The sequence below is a fragment of the Gymnoscopelus microlampas genome, assembly GCF_963454915.1.
Source record: "Gymnoscopelus microlampas genome assembly, chromosome: 22".
NCBI classification, from domain to species: domain Eukaryota; kingdom Metazoa; phylum Chordata; class Actinopteri; order Myctophiformes; family Myctophidae; genus Gymnoscopelus; species Gymnoscopelus microlampas.
The window spans coordinates 44,746,160-44,764,811 of record NC_139959.1 but is presented as its reverse complement, the minus strand read 5'-3'; the positions used below and the strand labels follow the sequence as shown (position 1 = coordinate 44,764,811).

The window sequence follows — 18,652 nt, the reverse complement described above, 5'->3', positions numbered from 1 at the left end:
AAATGGCACCCTTTTCACATTGGCCTATTATAGCGCCACCAGGAGGCCATAATAACCTAGCTGACCTGGCGGAGACTTGTGCTCCGAGGAGCACTTTTTCTAGTTTCCGTATCCGTTTGTGCTACAGTTTTACTACTTCGGATTCAAGATCAGACCGCAATAACAGCCTCTAAAATAACAATGATTACAAACACGCGTCTTAACGCGTCGACGGCCAAGTGGACAAACCTAGCAATCGACTCGATAACGCGTCGACGGCAATCAAATAGTTAAAGGGAATACACCATGAATTTAAAAAATAATAATAATATTTAATATCATATTGTTTATGTCCCTCAAACGTTTTTCAAAAGGTTTGAGCCTAAATCAAGCCTCAGATATACTCATTCCAACTAACTTCTCTCAGGCTTATAAAGCACTTTCACCTGCAATACCACATTGTCCTGTTTGGCACGGGGCGCTATTGAGCCAGTTTGTATGCATGTTATCTCCTGGTTCTGTGTGGAAAAAGTAAAAAAAAAAAAAAAAAAAATATTTATTTTTTTTTTTAACTGAAAAACAGGAGGAATTGTTCGGGCTAGTGACATCACTAGCCCGAACAATTCAGTTTGGCCTGTTTTTAGACCAATTTACAGAAAACCCCAGATTTGCTGAGAAAGCCTGAGTGTTCAAACTGGGGTATTTTTGAGGATAGAAGAGAGGTAGGGGAGACCAAAAACACACAAAAAAGAAGAAAAAGTTAAAATTCATGGTGTAGACCCTTTAAGCTGGCTTTTCACACACTGATGGACTGATGATTCTCCCCCCTTCTCCCTCCCAGATGAGTGCATACCTGGAGGGCAGGCCCACCCACCTGGAGGGCAGGACCACCCACCTGGAGGGCAGGACCACCCGCCTGTCTTCCACGGAGACGGCTCGCTCTCGCTCCTCCCAAGAGGACTGCCTGTGCCTGGGCGAGCCCCCCGCCATGGGCGAGCTGCAGTACCACCCCGGCCCTCTAGGGGGCGGTGGAGGAGGAGTAGGAGAGCTGCAGTACCACCCTGGCCCTCTGGGGGGCGGCGGCACCGTGCACAGCGGCAGGAAGCCAGGGGGCAGCGGCAGCAGTGATCTGCAGTACCGCTGTGATCACCTAGAGGTCAGTGTGTTGCGCTCACATTGGAGGCGGGTGCTGGTGGGTTTTTACCTTAAAACGGTTTCACTCGTTGGCAGAATATTTATACGTCGTTGTTGTCGGGCAGAAAAACCTCTCATCTCCATAATATTCACCTTTTGCGTTTTTTTTGTAACTTGATCATATTACAGCGTCACACAAAAGCATCAAAAGTAGCAGATTCGCAATTTGTGCCGCGTTTTGAGCTTGTAGATCTGCTACGTTTGCTAGTTTTTAATTTGAATCCTGAAAAAGAGGGGAGGAGAGGGGGCGGGATTAATTGGACTGTGACATCAAAGTCCACGGGCCAATCACAGCACTTTCCTGGGCCTAATTATTCAGAAAACCCCAGACCACAGAAAACCCGCTGAATTGTTCAAAGTTCCGTTCTTTTTGGGTGTAATGGAGGCCAGAAAACCCCCCAAAAAAGGAAACAAAAAATTAAGAACATGTAAATGTGATTTCATGAAACCGTTAACACATCCACCGCCAGAGGTTAATCTCATAATGTACTCAGCAGTGCCAAGGTTTTATTGTTGTTTTTTTCACGTCGCCATAGACCCTGTTAAAATCCTTAAGAATGCGCGATGCACTGTTTGTAAACATCGTGCACATGTCCCTGTGTCTCCCAGTGCAGACCACGTGTCAAACGGAGCCGCCATGTTGTAGTTAGAACGGTTTATGTTAAACAGTGATGACCGAGGAGAAAAAACTACAAGGGAGAAAATGGAGTTTTAGTGTGCGCTTGAGAATGGAGGCCGACGGGAACGGCAGAGATGCTCGTAGGCCTGCGTCCTGCGTCGCTGACGCACCATATTGCGAAAGGACGCATTCATGACACCGTCGTGGCGTCCATGGGACGCACTAGGTAATAGCTCCGATAATATATAATATTTGTCAGCTGTGATCTGCATGGACTCTCTCGGTTAGACACCGTTGGTGGATAAGTATAACTCGGTTAGACACCGTTGTACTGGAGAAGTATAACTCGGTTAAACAGCGTTGTGTGGCAGCAGCAGCAGCACAGCCCCTCGCTGTTAGTCTACACTACTCACAGAGAGAGAGAGAGTCGCATGAGGAGCTGGTTGAGACCTGCTCTTAAACGTGTTTAAACGTCTTGGATAGACCACTGTCTGGAATAATAACTGATCATCATACATACAGGTCTACTACTAATCTTTGTTGCTGTTGTCATCTTAAATTGACCAGCCAAAGTAAAATCCCCGATTTTAGAGTGTTCTCCAACTTGCTTGGAGATCAGAGTGATGTGGTGGATTAACGCATGTTGCCAATCAGCTGTGTAACATTAGCAGATTAACGATGGCTCGTTGAGCCTATGCATTTGACCCTGATTTGACCACTAAGGCAACCAAAAGCACTAATTAATGGCAGCTGTAAGTAACCACCGGTTGTCTATCGTCTGTCTTGTGTATGTTTAATAGGCAACTGGATGTTTTTTGTTGCCTAGAGATATCATATCAATTAATTCACTGAAGAGGGTAGACCCTCTCCCTCATGCTAAACTTAAAGTGACTTATAAGGTTCCACTTCTCCTCAAAAAGACAACTTTATTTTCCTTTCTCAATGACAAGCCTAATATTATTATTGCATGTTGGCTATGTGCAATAACTGCAAGCCAATGTTCATAGGCATTGTCAGTATTTGTCTTCATTATTTCTTGAATTCCTATTTCTTTATTTGCCAATAATTCCACTGTAAGCCAGTGTTTTCAGTCTTTTATTGCTACACAATAAATAGTAAAAATACATTCTACATTCATAAATAATACAAAATAAAATAATAATAATGATTAAAAGGTTCTATAATTAAATGTATGTTAAATCCACCTGTTGCCCACTACTAGTATTTCTTATCATAAGGTGTGCTAATACTACAGAATCATATACATTTGAAAAAATATATTTATGATTTTTTAATATATGTATATATATATATATATCGGTATCGGTCTTGAAAAGCAGGAACGGGTCACACTGATCTAGATCTGCTATTTTCACAATATGTATCTGTGGAACTGAATCAAACTAAATTAAGTGCCTCAACTCCTAATTCCTCAGGGTGGGGAGTCCCCAGTTAAAATATGATTATTATTATTATTATTATTATTATTATTATTATTATATGATCGCTGCCTGAAAAGGTTGAGATCCACTGCATCAGGATATAATGTACACAGTCACACACGCATAGAAGATATGGAGATTGGAGATCAAAGAAAACGAAGGGGGGGACGTGTAATTGGGGACCCATAAAATGTTTCTGGGACCCATCTGAATGACAACCTGTGGGTCCCGGGACCCATTACATTGAAAACCTAGCAACATCACTGGAACGGCAAAACCGAATCGCAAATAGTTCCGTTTCGGGTGGTGTTACACTGAAAATGGTCCGTGTAGAAAATTTGAAAAACAAAAAAAAAATTCGAAAAAAAGGAAAAAGCACTCGGACCGTAGAGCTACGGTCTCGGTGCTTAACAGTTGGATTTAATGGACCGTAGGACTACGTTCTTGGCGGTTAATGTGTTAATAAGTGGGTTATGATAGAGCAGAGTGAATCACCCTCTGTCTCGTTTCATCTTTCATCTCCTCTCTCCTCCACGGTATTGATGCAGTACCAGTCCAGCCCTGCAGGGGGCAGCAGTGAGACGGGCTCCCCGGGGCGTTCCTCCTCGTCTCAACGCCGATCCTGGCAGGACCTGATCGAGACCCCCCTGACTGAGGCTGGACTACACTACCTGCAGACTGGACCCCTAGGTAAGACCCCTTACCCTACCTACATATATACACTACCTAAAGACTAGACCAGGGGTCTTCAATGTTTTTTCAGCCCAAGGACCCCTTAACCCTTTAAGCCCTGAAGAAGCATCTGTGTCACTTTTTGATTTGAGCTAAAAAGCATTATTTTACACTTTGGCCATTCAAAAATAGCAGATCTACAAGCTCATAGTGCGGCACTCGGTATTTTTTTTTTAATCGTGAAAATGTGTGCAAATCTTTGAATATATATATTTTGTTTTAAAGCGAATTTTTTTAACTCGAATCTTTGCTTCCGGGGGTCCCTGAAACATATATTTTTAGATGGGGGTCCGTGGCTAAATACATGACCCTCCCGGGTCCCTTTTACTTGTGGAGTCCCGCAGGGATCAATTCTGGGTCCCCTTTTGTTCTCAATTTATATGCTCCCCCTTGGAAATATCATTCGTAAATATCACATTAATTTCCACAGTTATGCAGATGACACACAGCTTTATATACCTCTAAAACCCGGTACTGCAAGCAATATGAGCAACTTACTTTCTTGCCTCGCAGAAATTAAGGAATGAATGGCTCAAAATTTCCTCCAGTTAAATCAGTCAAAAACTGAAATAATTATTTTTGGTCCCCCTAACTCCACATTGTCAGTCCAGTTAGAGCTCAGTAGCTTAGAGTCTAATGTCAAGCATACAGCCCGCAACCTGGGTGTGATTTTTGACTCAGACCTTTCTTTCAACCCACAAGTCACACGCGTCGTTCAGACATGTTATTTCCAGCTTCGTAACATTGCCAAAATTAAACCCTTTTCATCACCAGCAGACCTTGAAAAGGTCATTCACGCATTCATTTCATCACGTCTGCACCTTTGTAACTCTCTATACTCTGGCCTCTGTAAAAAAAAACATTTCCCGCCTCCAACTGGTTCAGAATTCAGCTGCAAGATTATTAACAAACACTAAGAAACACGATCACATTACACCCATCCTAGCTGCACTTCACTGGTTACCTGTTAGATTCAGAATAGATTTTAAGATTTTACTGATAACCTTTAAAGCCCGGCAGGGACTGGCCCCCAGCTACATCAAAGACTTGCTGGCCCCCCATGAACCTGGGCGCCGCCTTAGATCCACGGGTAAGGCTCTCCTTACAGTCCCTACGTCTAATTTCGTCACCCAGGGCGATCGGGCTTTTGCATTCCGGGCGCCCACGCTTTGGAATGCCCTGCCCATAGAGCTGAGGTTTGCAAGTTCCGTGTCTTCTTTTAAATCACTTCTAAAAACCCACCTTTATGTTAAGGCCTTTTCATAGCTGTTGCGCCTTCTGCTTTTGGGTTGCATACTATCAGCTTCTAATTTGCTCTTTCTCATCATTAACTGTTTTATTTGTTGTAATTGATTATATGTGTTGCTTTTATGTATGTTGTTTTAACCTATGTGGTTATTATGCTGCCCTTTATATGTAAAGCACTTTGTAACCTTGTTTGGAAAAGCGCTATATAATATAATATCATTATCATTATCATTATCATTATCATTTTGGGGGTCCTTGACATGGAAAAAAGAACCACTGATATTATGGCGACATACGTTTTTTCAAAAAACTGTTAAATCCCCCAGAAGCAAAGATTTGAGTTACAAATGTTCGCTTTTGAAACTCAAATCTCAAGATTTGCAAAAAAATAACGATATTTCTAAAATAGCAGATCTACAAGCTCATAGCGCGGCACTCTGTGCCGCGCTATGAGCTTGTAGATCTGCTATTTTTTGAATAGCCAAAGAGTAAAAAAATGCTTTTTAGCTTAAATCAAAAAGTGACACAGATGCTTCTTCAGGGCTTAAAGGGTTATCTGATAGAGAGATGAAGCAGGGACCCCTTAGCTGATAGAGAGATGAAGAAGGGACCCCCTTAGCTGATAGAGAGATGAAGAAGGGACCCCCTTAGCTGATAGAGAGATGAAGAAGGGACCCCCTTATTTGGGGGAGTCTTCATCTCACAAATCCAAAAGAGCACCACAAGCACATGGAAGGACCATGGACCGTTTCAGTCCCCTGAAAATGGACCAAACTGACATTGGAGAAGCTTCTTTGGATGCTTATGAACTACAAGGCGCTAGGCCACGCCCACCTCCTGACAGGTCTGCACAAGAAAATGCTCAGTTGCCTCATGAAGAACAAGCCATTACAGAAGTTGGCAGAGGTGAGCAGCACTCATCTCTCAGACGTGGTGGTGGTGTTGAGCAGCATCCAGACGGCAGACGTGGTGGTGCTGAGCAGCACTCTTTAAATCCTAACACCAGGTCAGAGCGTGCGGACCAGCATCATTATGCATCCAGGGGTGCTATTGGTGCGGATGCCAGGCGGGACCTGGAAAGAGGCCACCATGAAGGAGACCACTCCGAACCATTAATTCTTTCAAATATCCTAAGAAGACAAAATGACATCACTCAATATCTAGCTGACCAACAGCAGCTCTCATTATTGCCCACCAGAGACATTCCAATATTTCATGGTGATGCACTTCACTACATATCTTTCATCCGAGCTTTTCAACACAATATAGAAAGCAGGACCAGCAGTAACCAAGACAGACTTTACTTTTTGGAACAATACACTGCTGGACAGCCAAGGGATCTTGTGCGCAGTTGTCTGCACATGGACCCCCAAAGAGGATACACAGAGGCAAAAATGTTGCTCCAAAAACACTTTGGGCATGAAATGAAAATAGCAACTGCCTATCTGGAGAAGGCACTAAATTGGAACCATATAAGGGCAGAAGATGGAAAAGCCCTGCATGCCTATGGCATATATCTGAGAGAATGCTATAATGTCATGCAAGATATTCAATTCTTAATGGAATTAGAAACCCCTTCGAACATGAGAGCCATTATTGCCAAATTGCCCTTTAAGCTGCGTGATAATTGGAGGTCAACAGCTTGTGCTCTGCTGGAAAGGAAAAAGCAAAGAGCTAAGTTTATGGACCTCGTGGAGTTTGTTGAGAACAAAGCAAACATAGCTTTGGACCCAATATTTGGAGACATTCAGGATCCAGTGTCTAAAGTCGGTCTCAAGCCTAAAGTCACAGTCACACAAAGACCCAAGTCGCAGCTGAGAGGAAGCAGTTTTGCCACCACAATAACACCAGCAGCTCCAGCTACTCATAACACTCAACTGAAGCTAAAGTTCACAGGCCAAGCAGGCAAGCAGGAAAATGTTCCCTCTGCATTCCAACAGCCATGCTTCTTTTGTAATGGAGAACATATAATGCTGCTCTGCAAAAAGTTTAAAATCAAGCCTAATAAGGAGAAGGTTGAATTTCTCAAAACTAAAGGACTTTGCTTTGGATGTCTTGGAAAAGGCCATATGAGTAAGAGCTGTGAAAAGCGCATGAATTGTCAAACATTTCTACAAAAGCACCCCAGCATCCTGCACATCGACAAGAAGCCCGCCCAGCCATCGGGTGGCACGAATGATGTTGGGGGTGAGCCAGCTGTCACTGCACTGGTATCATTGGGCACCGGTAGGCATACTGGGGCTGGTACTAATGGCCGTGATTGCATGTTGGCGATTGTACCTGTGCAAGTGAAAATGATCAAAGGAAATAGAACAGTGAACACTTACGCCTTTTTGGATCCAGGTAGCTCTGCTACTTTTTGTACAGAAGCATTAATGGACGAGCTTAAAGTAAAAGGAAACAAAACTGAAATACTTCTGACAACCCTGGGACAGAAAAGGCCAATTCACAGTTACAAACTGGCCGGATTGGAAGTGGCTGGGCTTGAGGAGAATGCATTCCTTGGACTGCCTGATGTGTACACCCACAAGACCCAGTCACTCACAAAAATATTCCTTCTCAGGAAGACATACAAAAATGGCCTTACCTAAATAATGTTCATGTGAAACGCATCGATGCAGACATTGGTCTTCTCATTGGAGTTAATGCTCCCAAAGCTCTGGAACCATGGGAAATAGTTAACAGTGTAGGTAATGGGCCTTATGCTGTGAAAACTATGTTTGGATGGGTGGTCAATGGCCCACTCAATTGTAGCTCAACGGAGGAGCATGATCGACACTCCTTGAGTGTGAATAGGACTTCCATTGCCAGTGTGGAGGAGCTGTTGATACAGCAGTACAACGCTGACTTCACAGAGCATAATTATGAGAAGAAAGAAATGTCTGCAGAGGACAAGCAGTTTATGAAAATCGTTTCAGACTCAGCAACACTAAAGGATGAACATTATTATCTCAAACTGCCATTTCGGAATCTGGATGTGGTTCTGCCAAATAATCGGCAGATAGCAGAGCAAAGAGTTCATCAACTTTTGAAAAAGTTCAAGAGGAATGAAAGCTTTCATCAGGAATACACAGCCTTCCTCAACGATGTCATCGATAAAGGATATGCTGAGCCGGTGCCAAAGGATGCACTGATGAGAAAGGATGGTAGAGTGTGGTATCTACCACATCATGGGGTGTACCACCCACGAAAAGGCAAAATTCGTGCTGTTTTCGATTGTGGTGCCCCTTTCCATGGAACCTCCTTGAATAAAGAGCTTCTCCAGGGGCCAGATTTGACAAATACCCTATTGGGTGTACTAATCCGATTCCGCCAGGGACCTGTTGCCTTAATGGCGGATATTGAAGCAATGTTCCACCAAGTACGGGTGGATAGCGAGGACAAAGACTTCTTGCGGTTTCTATGGTGGCCTAATGCATGGAGACACGACTCAACCCCGCGCAGACTTCAGAATGACTGTACATCTCTTCGGGGCTGTCTCTTCGCCCAGCTGTGCAAGCTTTGCACTAAAACAGACAGCTAAAGACAATGAGGAGAAATATTCGGAAGATGTCATCAGTACAGTCAATAAGAACTTTTATGTGGATGACTGCCTCAAGTCTGTTGACAGCGTGGAGCAGGCAATCTGTCTGTACAGAGACCTCAAAGACCTCTGTGCAAGGGGAGGATTTGGCCTAACCAAATGGACCAGCAACCGAAGGTCTGTTCTTGCCTCCATCCCAGTGGAAGAAAGGGCTAAGGAGCTGAAACAGCTGGACTTGGATAAAGAACATCTGCCCGTTGAAAGAGCTCTTGGTGCTCAGTGGAACATTGAACAAGACACTTTCACTTTCAATATGTCTCTAAAAAGTCAACCAACCACTAGACGTGGAATACTATCGATGGTGAGCTCAATTTATGACCCACTTGGTTTTCTCTCACCAGTTGTCCTCGTGGCGAAGAGGATTCTTCAGGACCTCTGCAGAATCAAGTGTGGTTGGGATGATTGCATTCCAGATGCATTATCTATGCAGTGGCAAAAATGGCTGGCTGAACTCGATCACCTCAGCAACTTTCAAGTCAGCAGGTGTGTTATTCCAGATGGATTTGGCAGGATTAAGTCAGCACAGTTACACCACTTTTGTGATGCCAGTGAGAGTGGCTATGGGACGGTGTCATACATCCGTCTGGAAGACCACAATAACAACAGACACGTAGCTTTATTGACTGGAAAAGCAAGAGTTACACCACTGAAGCACACAAGCATCCCCAGACTGGAGCTCGCAGCTGCAGTGTTAGCAGCACGTATGGACAGAATGTTAAAGGCAGAACTTCAAATCACAACTGAAGATTCTGTTTTCTGGACTGACAGCATGACTGTCCTAAGGTATCTGGCCAATCGTAATCACAGATTTCAAACCTTCGTGGCCAATCGAATCTCAACCATCCAAGCACTCACAAGCATCTCTCAGTGGCGACATGTAACTTCAAAGCTCAACCCAGCAGACGATGCTTCACGTGGACTGAAAGCTGATGCCCTCCTGTCATCTAAAAGATGGATCAATGGACCTGTTTTCCTCACACTGCCTGAAACCCAGTGGCCAAAATCTGCAGCACTGGGGCACATACCTCCTGGCGACCCAGAGGTGAGGAAAGACATCACAGTTTGCAGTACTGAGGTGAAAATGGAAGACAATCCAACTTGTCAGTTCATCCAGTACTTCTCTACATGGAACAGATTAAAGACAGCAGTGGCATGGTTTCTCAAACTGAAGACTATGTTGAAAGAACTGAGCTTGGCCAGGAAAAAACCCTTGATCAAACCTCAGTATACCAGTATCCAACACTTGTCAGTGGAGGACTTGGATCAAGCAGAAAAAGCAATCGTATGTTTTGTGCAACACCAGTGCTTTTCAGAGGAACTTGACATTCTGGCAAAAAATAAAAGCCAAATTGGAAAAAATAGCAGGATTCACAAACTCAATCCAATAATGTTTGATGGCATCCTGCGGGTTGGAGGGAGGTTGAGTCGAGCTGCTATGCCTGAGGAAACTAAACATCAGATGATCCTTCCTAAAAAACATCATGTGTCAGATTTAATTCTGCGGCACGTCCATGAGCAGGTTGGACATAGTGGTAGGAACCACACACTCTCAAAGCTCAGACGGCTCTACTGGATTCCACAGGCAAATGCAGCAGCTCGTAGGATGCTCAGACAGTGCATGTTTTGCCGGCGGCAAAATGCTAAAGTTGGACAGCAACTGATGTCTGATCTCCCTAAAGATCGTGTGTCTGTGGATCTTCCACCGTTCACACACACTGGAGTCGATTACTTCGGACCTATAATGGTCAAAAGAGGAAGGAGTACAGTGAAACGGTATGGGGTAATTTTTACCTGTCTCGCATGCCGTGCTGTCCACTTGGAAATGGCCTGTTCTCTGGACACTGACTCATGCATTTCAAGGAACTAGACCACGACAAAATTCACAAAACTTTGCTTAAAGATGACATTAAGTGGACATTCAACCCCCCTCATGGCGCTCATCACGGAGGCATTTGGGAGCGATTGATCCGTTCCATTAAAAAGGTCCTTAGATCTGTTTTAAAGGAACAAACAATGGATGACGAGGGTCTGCAAACTGCGCTTTGTGAAGTGGAGGCAATACTCAATGATCGCCCACTTACTCCAATGTCTGATGATCCTGGTGATCTCGAAGCACTAACTCCAAATCATCTACTACAACTGAAGTGCAAACCCTGGCTGCCGCCGGGCGTATTCAAAAAGGAAGACTTGTACTGTAGGAGACGCTGGAGACAAGTGCAGTACATCGCCGATTTGTTCTGGAGGCGTTGGACAAAGGAGTATTTGCCACTTCTACAAGAAAGGCAAAAATGGAACAGAGTAAGAAGAAGCCTGGTACCTGGTGATCTCGTCCTCATCGTCGACGAGACTGCGCCCCGCAACTCCTGGCTGATGGGTCGTATCCTTCAGACGATGCCAGACTCCAAAGGCTTGGTTCGACAGGTCAGAGTGAAAACCAAGTCTAGCATCTTGGACAGACCAGTTACCAAGCTCTGTCTCCTTTTGGAGGCACCTGTGTAGAGGCTACAGCCAAGGCCTCCAACAATGAGGTCATGCCCAAATGCCAAAATTGAGAATTATGTTTATTTATTTGGAAAAGAAATTCTCTGGTATACTTAAAATCATGTAGTATGATATTTGGCTCCATCTTGATTTCATAATATTGTAATTGTTTTCTCTAACGCCAACAATTAGGGGCCGGAATGTTGGAGCCAGTTTGATGTTTTCTTTGTTTTCTCCACTTCTTTCATAGTTTTTAGAAATGTCAAATATTATTTTGGAATATGAAATTATTATTATTGAAATGTAGAGGCCTCCTCTCACCTAACTACATACACCTTTTGGAATTTACTCATTTAAGTTTTGAAACATGCTTTTCAAGCATTTCCTTTTTCCTTTCAGGTTAAAAGCCTGCTTTCCATGTTGTTGTATTCTTTGTATTTTATTGTGAAAAGCTCACCTCCAGACAGGATAAGGTTTGCCTTGAAGAAGGTGACTTTACTTGAATGTCAGTACAATGGAAATGTTTGGTGAGGCCTACGAGGCACACAGTTTTTGACCGCATTTATTTTTATTATTTAGATATAGATATGTATTATACAACATGTTCCACAGACAGAACAGATGAGTAAGGGCCTGCTCTGCTCTGCGGCGGTTAGATCAGGGGTCTTCAGCGCTTTTTGGGCCAAAGACCCCTTAACTTAAGTGGTGTTATAGGATTTATAAAAGTCACATTTTCTCTGCTTTTTCTTGGCGAAAACAAGCCACATTTAACTGGCCATAACTATGGAACGGATTATCGGGATTAACTTTTTCCCCCCGATTCTCCGAGACCCCCATACGTGTAATGAGGTGATCGCCTCATGGACGGCGATCACGGAAAATATTGCATGATTTTTCAAAGGTTCGTAAAAACGCTCTGAATTGCTGGCAGCGGCTTGACACTTTTCTGAAGAATTCTGGCAGTTAAAGAGTTAAGGCCGGACACACTACACCAGCGGTGTCAAACTCGCGGCCCGCGGGCGTTTTGCGGCCCACGGAAAGGTCCGTGGCGGCCCAGGAAATACTTTTAAAGATAGTAAATTGATACTACATCTAACAGACAGAGTCGCATTTTGCACTCACTTGCTGTGCGCGGCCAAGCAGCTCTCCCCCACACGCTGCTACTTGGCTGAGTACCTCTGATGGCCCTGCCATTGTCTCCCCAGCTGTGGAATGTTGTGGCTGATTGGCTCGTTAAGAGTCTATTCAACTACTAGTCGAGTAGTAATGGCTATAGGCTACTCTTTGATCCTCACACAGGAGTCAGCACGGACATGTATTCTCTCTCTCACACACACACACACACACACACACACACACACACACACACACACACACACACACACACACACACACACACACACACACACACACACACACACACACACACACACACACACACACACACACACACACACACACACACACACACGTAGTGCAGTGTTATGAAAACTGAGTTTGTTCAAGCAAAGAGATGTCAGGTGTCTGGGAGCAGCAAGTGATTTAGATGAATTTTCATGCTGGCTACACCATGTAAATTTGATATTTTTTTTTATGGTAATAGCCTAGGTAGTTTAAATGTATCAAAGCTGCTTCTTTTATTTCTCAGGAGCTTGCCCAGTGAAATCCTCATCAGTATTAATTGAACTCAGAGCGTATTTAAATTCAATCTGGGAAAGCATCTGTGTCATTTTAAGATTTATTTGGCTATTCAAAAATAGCAGATATACAAGCTCATAGTGCGGCACTATGAGCTTGTAGATCTGCTATTTTTGTAAATGTAAATAATTCAAGTAGCTAATCTTCATAAAACATTTTTTAAAGTGATATACTGTTGATAGCAGTGACTGAGATGTAGTGGAGTAGAAAGTTCTGGAAATTGGAAATACTCTAGTAAAGTAAAACTACATCAAATCTGTACTTAGGTACAGTACTTGAGTAAATGTAATTAGTTACTTTACACCACTGTTCTATAAATGTAATTATTTAACCACCCACACACATTACCAGGTATTGTTTAACTTCAAATTTAATTATTCTACTTAAAATGGTTTATAATAATAATAATAATAATAATAATAATAATAATAATAATAATAATAATAATAATAATAATAATAATAAGGGTAATTATTATTATTATTATTATTACCCTTATTATTATTATTATTATTATTATTGTTGTTACAAATTGCATTGTTTGTTTTCTGAGACAAGACAACAGATTGAAAAACAATGCTGTATAACTGAATGCGTGTGAGCGCGCATGTGCATCCGCAACTGGTTCCTGCCCACCTCAAGTCACCATTTGACCAATCTTGCCCGGACACCAAAATGAGTTTGACACCCCTGCACTACACCATTACACCACTGGTTTCCAGGATCCCCAAAATTAACATATCATTTGTCCCCAGACCCCCGTCTGAAACTGTTCAGTGCCAGAGAGGTTAGTTTTGTTTCTTTCCTTCATCCAATAGAAGACGCCGTATTCGCTGAGCCGGGCCCGGGGGGGGGCGGGGCCATCATGCCGATGATGGGCGGAGTCTACACTCTCCCCGCGCAGAGGAGCAACCTCTCCCCGTTGCCCATGGCGATGCAGAGGCTGGTTCCCGCGGCGAGCCAGCAGCAGGGGCCGGGCGGGAAACCCCGCAGCTTCACGCTGCCTCGAGACTGCAACCTCCACGCACACCTCACACCCTCCACCAGGGGGCAGCCTGCGCACATGACCGGTGAGCAGGGGGGGGGCATTGATTGATTGCTTGATTGCTTGATTGAATACTTTATTAGTCAGAAATGTAAACAGCATGTGGTACAGTCAGACATTAAGTTATAAGGATAACACCCAAAAAAAAAAAAAAAAAGATCAAAGTGTAGATAATTAACTCACTGAGTGCCATTAACGTGTTTCACGTGTTTTTAGCGCTATGGCGCTGGGTGCCATTAACGTGTTTCACGTGTTTTTAGCGCTATGGCGCTGGGTGCCATTAACGTGTTTCACGTGTTTTTGAAAAATTAGCATAAGTAAACAATTTTTTTTTTTTTTTTTTAAACATGTTCAGAACCCAAGATATCATCATCTGAAGATGTGCAGCTCCATCCACTCCTTGTTTGACTTAGAAATGAAAAAGGCTGTATCTCGCTTCCTAAGCACTTTTTGTTTTCTGTGAAAAAACTCTGGCACTGAGACAACATCATTTTTAAATATTTTTTGTTTATTCGTTTTTGTTCTTTTACATACTCATAGGTAGTAAAATTGAGTGCCAGAATTGCCAAACGTTTTAAAATAAAATAAAAATTCTGGCACTCAGTGAGTTAAGCCACATAATGGGCCAACCTCCCACTGTCTTTTTTAATTAGATGTCAACTCCAGAAGATGACATATCTGACGGAGTTGACAAAATGTAACATGGTATTTTTGTCAGTCATAGTGTTTACAACATTAAAACATGTTAACCATTAATAGACCACTGGTCTGAGAAAAGAGGGGGGGGGGGGGGGGGACGCACTTCCTGGCAAGCAAAGTGTAATGCTGAAAACAGTCTGCCTCTTTTCATTTGTCTTTTCACAATCAGTTTGGTCAAATAGTTTCCATCATCAACAAATACAAAACACTATACCTATAAAACACTATAAAACACTATACCTGTATGTACAAAGGAGAAAAAGTAAACATGTCGTTAGTGAATGACACCTCCTTTCGATGGTAAAAGTACATCTCCTAATAGATGTTTATTCAGGCCATTAAAGAACGGTGTCAGGGCATTCTACATGTTGGTTAGCAGAACAAACTTGTGGTCATGTTGGCTTTTTCATATCATGCATGTTTCTTTCCAATAATAATAATAGGTGAATCTGGTGGACCCAAAGCAACACACGATAACACACACTGCAGCAGAAAGGCAGTGCAGTACACGTGTGTGTGTGTGTGTGTGTGTGTGTGTGTGTGTGTGTGTGTGTGTGTGTGTGTGTGTGTGTGTGTGTGTGCGTGCGTGCGTGCGTGCGTGCGTGCGTGCGTGCGTGCGTGCGTGCGTGTGCTTCCATTTGACCATCCTCATGACTCACGCTCACAGTGAATAAGACACAGAAACACCAGAGACAGAGGCTGCAGTAAAGTGCAGTGAAATGCAGTAAAATGCAGTAAAATGCAACACAAAGCTCTGTGAATCATGGGAAAGTCTATGATTCCTATTTCGTTGTTGTTGTCGGGCAGAAACCTCATATCTCCATATTTTAAGTAGCAGATCTTACAAGCCCGAAACGCGGCGCGAAGCGGCGCGTTTCGGGCTTGTAAGATCTGCTACTTTTTGATACTTTTGAATTTGAATCCTGAAAAGTAACAGTTTTGGAGATATGAGGGTTTCTACCCGACAGAGACCATATTCAAACATGTTCTTATAAACCACATCCATCTGAACTCAGTTTATTCCTGGGACTGGCCGTAAGAGAGGAGTTGTATCGTTAAAAATGTTTCAAATTCTTTTGAAAAGAATTGCAATTTCTCAAGATTTTACAAAATAAATAAAGTATAAATAGCTGATCTACAAGCTTGTTGATCAGCTATTTCTCGAATAGCCCATGAATAGGGTTAAACAGATTGACACTATTATTCATAATTGCCGGGGACCACCTGGAACCCAATCAAGGACCCCTAGGGGTCCCCGGACCCCACCTTGACAACCAATGCTCCAGCACTGCCTTTATTATTTTTCATGTTTTGTTATTCAAGTTGGTGCCTTCCTTTATTATTATCATTATGGTCAGTTTAATATGTAGCATCACAGGTGTTAATAGTAAAATAGTTATAGTACATAGTAAATGAGGCTCAATGCACTTTGCAGTGGTTCAATGCATGATGCTGCCCTCCACTGGTTGAAGTGGGGTATGACCACCAGTAGACACTACAGCAGAACATTTCACTCATTAATCTCTGAATTGAAGTAAGTTTTATTAATTAGTGAAATCAGCTGGTGTCATGTTCACAAATTTAGATTTGTATTTTTATTATCATTTTTTCAAGGTATGTTTTTTGTCTTATTCCGTCTTTATTTGATAATAATATACATTAGACTGACAGGAAATGGGGAGAGAGAGACGGGGAGTGACACAAACAGATCAGGGATTTGAACCTGCAACACTCTGTCAGGCTGCATTAGCAGCCTAAGTGCCCGGACCACTACGCCAGCCATTCATTTAGTTCCATGTGTACACTCTCAGAGTTACAGACCTGTTAAGAGTCCATTTGAAACCCCCTCAAGGAACCTTGAGGGTTCCTGGACCACACTTTGAGAACCTTGTTTTTATTACACAGTGGTACCGGATCAGTACTGGGTATCGGGACCCATACTCAAATCAGAATATCGGGAAGTCATTTTTTAGCGGTACATCTGTACTGAAAACAGTGGATCTACAAGCTCACAATGCAGCCTTTTTTATTTTTTTTTAGTGGTGAAATTAGATTTAGTCTTTGGAATGTGTGTGTGTGTGTGTGTGTGTGTGTGTGTGTGTGTGTGTGTGTGTGTGTGTGTGTGTGTGTGTGTGTGTGTGTGTGTGTGTGTGTGTGTGTGTGTGTGTGTGTGTGTGTGTGTGTGTGTGCGCACGCGCGCCCGCATTGTTATAATTGTCACGCTCCGCCCCTCGGCCTTGGATCTTGAATGCCCTTTTATGGTGTTGGACTCTTTAGGGCTGTTGATTAGGCCTGTTGGGACACTCCTCTGTGGTATTGTTCCTCTGTTGTTACCTTTTGCTCTGATGATGTTTTGTATCTTATTTTGTAGTATTGTTTCCTGTCTGCCTTGGTTGCTGTTTCCTGTCCTGTCTCGTCTGCCCTTTTGATTGGTCGTGTTCTCCACCTGTTGTCCTGTTGTGCCCCGGCCAATCCCTGTGTTGATTTGTCTTGTGTTCACCTGTGTCCACTTAACCCTGTGTCTATATATATATATATATATATATATATATATATGTATATATATTTATATATATATATATATATATATATATATATATATATATATATATATATATATATATATATATATATATATATACATATATATATATATATATATATATATATACATATATATATATATATATATATATATATATATATATATATATATATATATATATATATATATATATATATATATATATATATATATACATATATATATATATGACTGTTATTGTCTGGGAGACGAGAGACAACATCTCTCTGGTGCCCATTCTTCAGGAAAGCAGACAAACATTTTCTTTTAATCCAAAATGAGTTATTAGCCCAGTTAGACTCTTCACATACTAGAGTATGTCTGACATAAATATCAGAGCTTAACTCGACATGTAAATATGAAATAAAGGCATATAAGGTTAGAGCTAGCAACCTCTAAATCAAGTGGTGTTTTCATTACTTAAGAGTTTTAACTTGACTTCAGTTCTATAAGCTGTAGTTTCAAAACTATTCACTCAATCTTATTAACCAATATAACATTATTTTTCCTGCTTTCATATGACATGAAACAATGAAAGTGAAAAAATGCTAGATGACTGTCTCCTAGTCAAATGTGGTCACACATATTCCCCTGTTTGTTCAGGTCCTTGTCTTGTGGTCATTTGATGTTAGTGTGTAATAGTATGCTGTGTTTTGCCTACAAGCCATGCAGTATTTTTAGTACTTGTTTTATGTTCTCATGTTATGGGAAGTTTAAGTTTGATTATTTAAACCTCCTGAACTTTGATTCCTGCGTTCTGCCTTTGGGTCGTCTGAGCTCACACCCTGACAATAATAGTTTGACATTGTTCAGTTCGGTTAGATTAAACTTCAGTCAAAAAAATGCACAAGAACTAAGGGTATTTTGTCTATCATTTCAGTTTGTTTCAGTTAGATTTGTAAACACAGTTTCACTTAGTTATCATTTATTTATTTTATTTTTAGCGACGCGAGCCGCTATAGAGCGGATCCTGCTCTACACCTGACGTTGTCCGTGTTCACAGTCAACGCTCTGATTGGTCAGACCCGTCAACGTTCTGATTGGTCAGACCCGTCAACAAAATGATTGGTCAAGCTTCACGTGACACATGGCTATAAACACATTATAATCACATATCGATGACAAAATGTATCAAAGGCGCCGCTACCTTCACACAGGGTGTGATTTTTACATTTCAGTTAACAAAAATGTATTTTAAATTTTAGTTTTTGTTATTTTGTTAGTTTTCGTTAACTATAATAACCTCTCTCTTCGTGTGTGTGTGTGTGTGTGTGTGTGTGTGTGTGTGTGTGTGTGTGTGTGTGTGTGTGTGTGTGTGTGTGTGTGTGTGTGTGTGTGTGTGTGTGTG

At 42.2% G+C, this 18,652-nt stretch overlaps 1 protein-coding gene and 1 long non-coding RNA gene across 2 annotated transcripts in view; one reads left to right on the top strand and one right to left on the bottom strand.

Moving 5' to 3' along the window:
- Nucleotides 1-18,652, bottom strand: part of LOC311039202 — a 765,206-nt gene that overhangs the window by 370,510 nt on the left and 376,044 nt on the right. The gene's annotated exons all lie outside the window — the stretch shown is intronic.
- Nucleotides 1-18,652, top strand: part of cnksr2a (connector enhancer of kinase suppressor of Ras 2a) — a gene marked incomplete at both ends in the record, with an annotated part of 110,504 nt that overhangs the window by 87,865 nt on the left and 3,987 nt on the right. Inside the window, 3 exons of the mRNA XM_084048866.1 lie at nt 821-1,135; nt 3,783-3,924; nt 13,795-14,046. Coding sequence (XP_083904992.1) covers nt 821-1,135; nt 3,783-3,924; nt 13,795-14,046 — 709 coding nt within the window. The remainder of the gene's footprint in view (nt 1-820; nt 1,136-3,782; nt 3,925-13,794; nt 14,047-18,652) is intronic.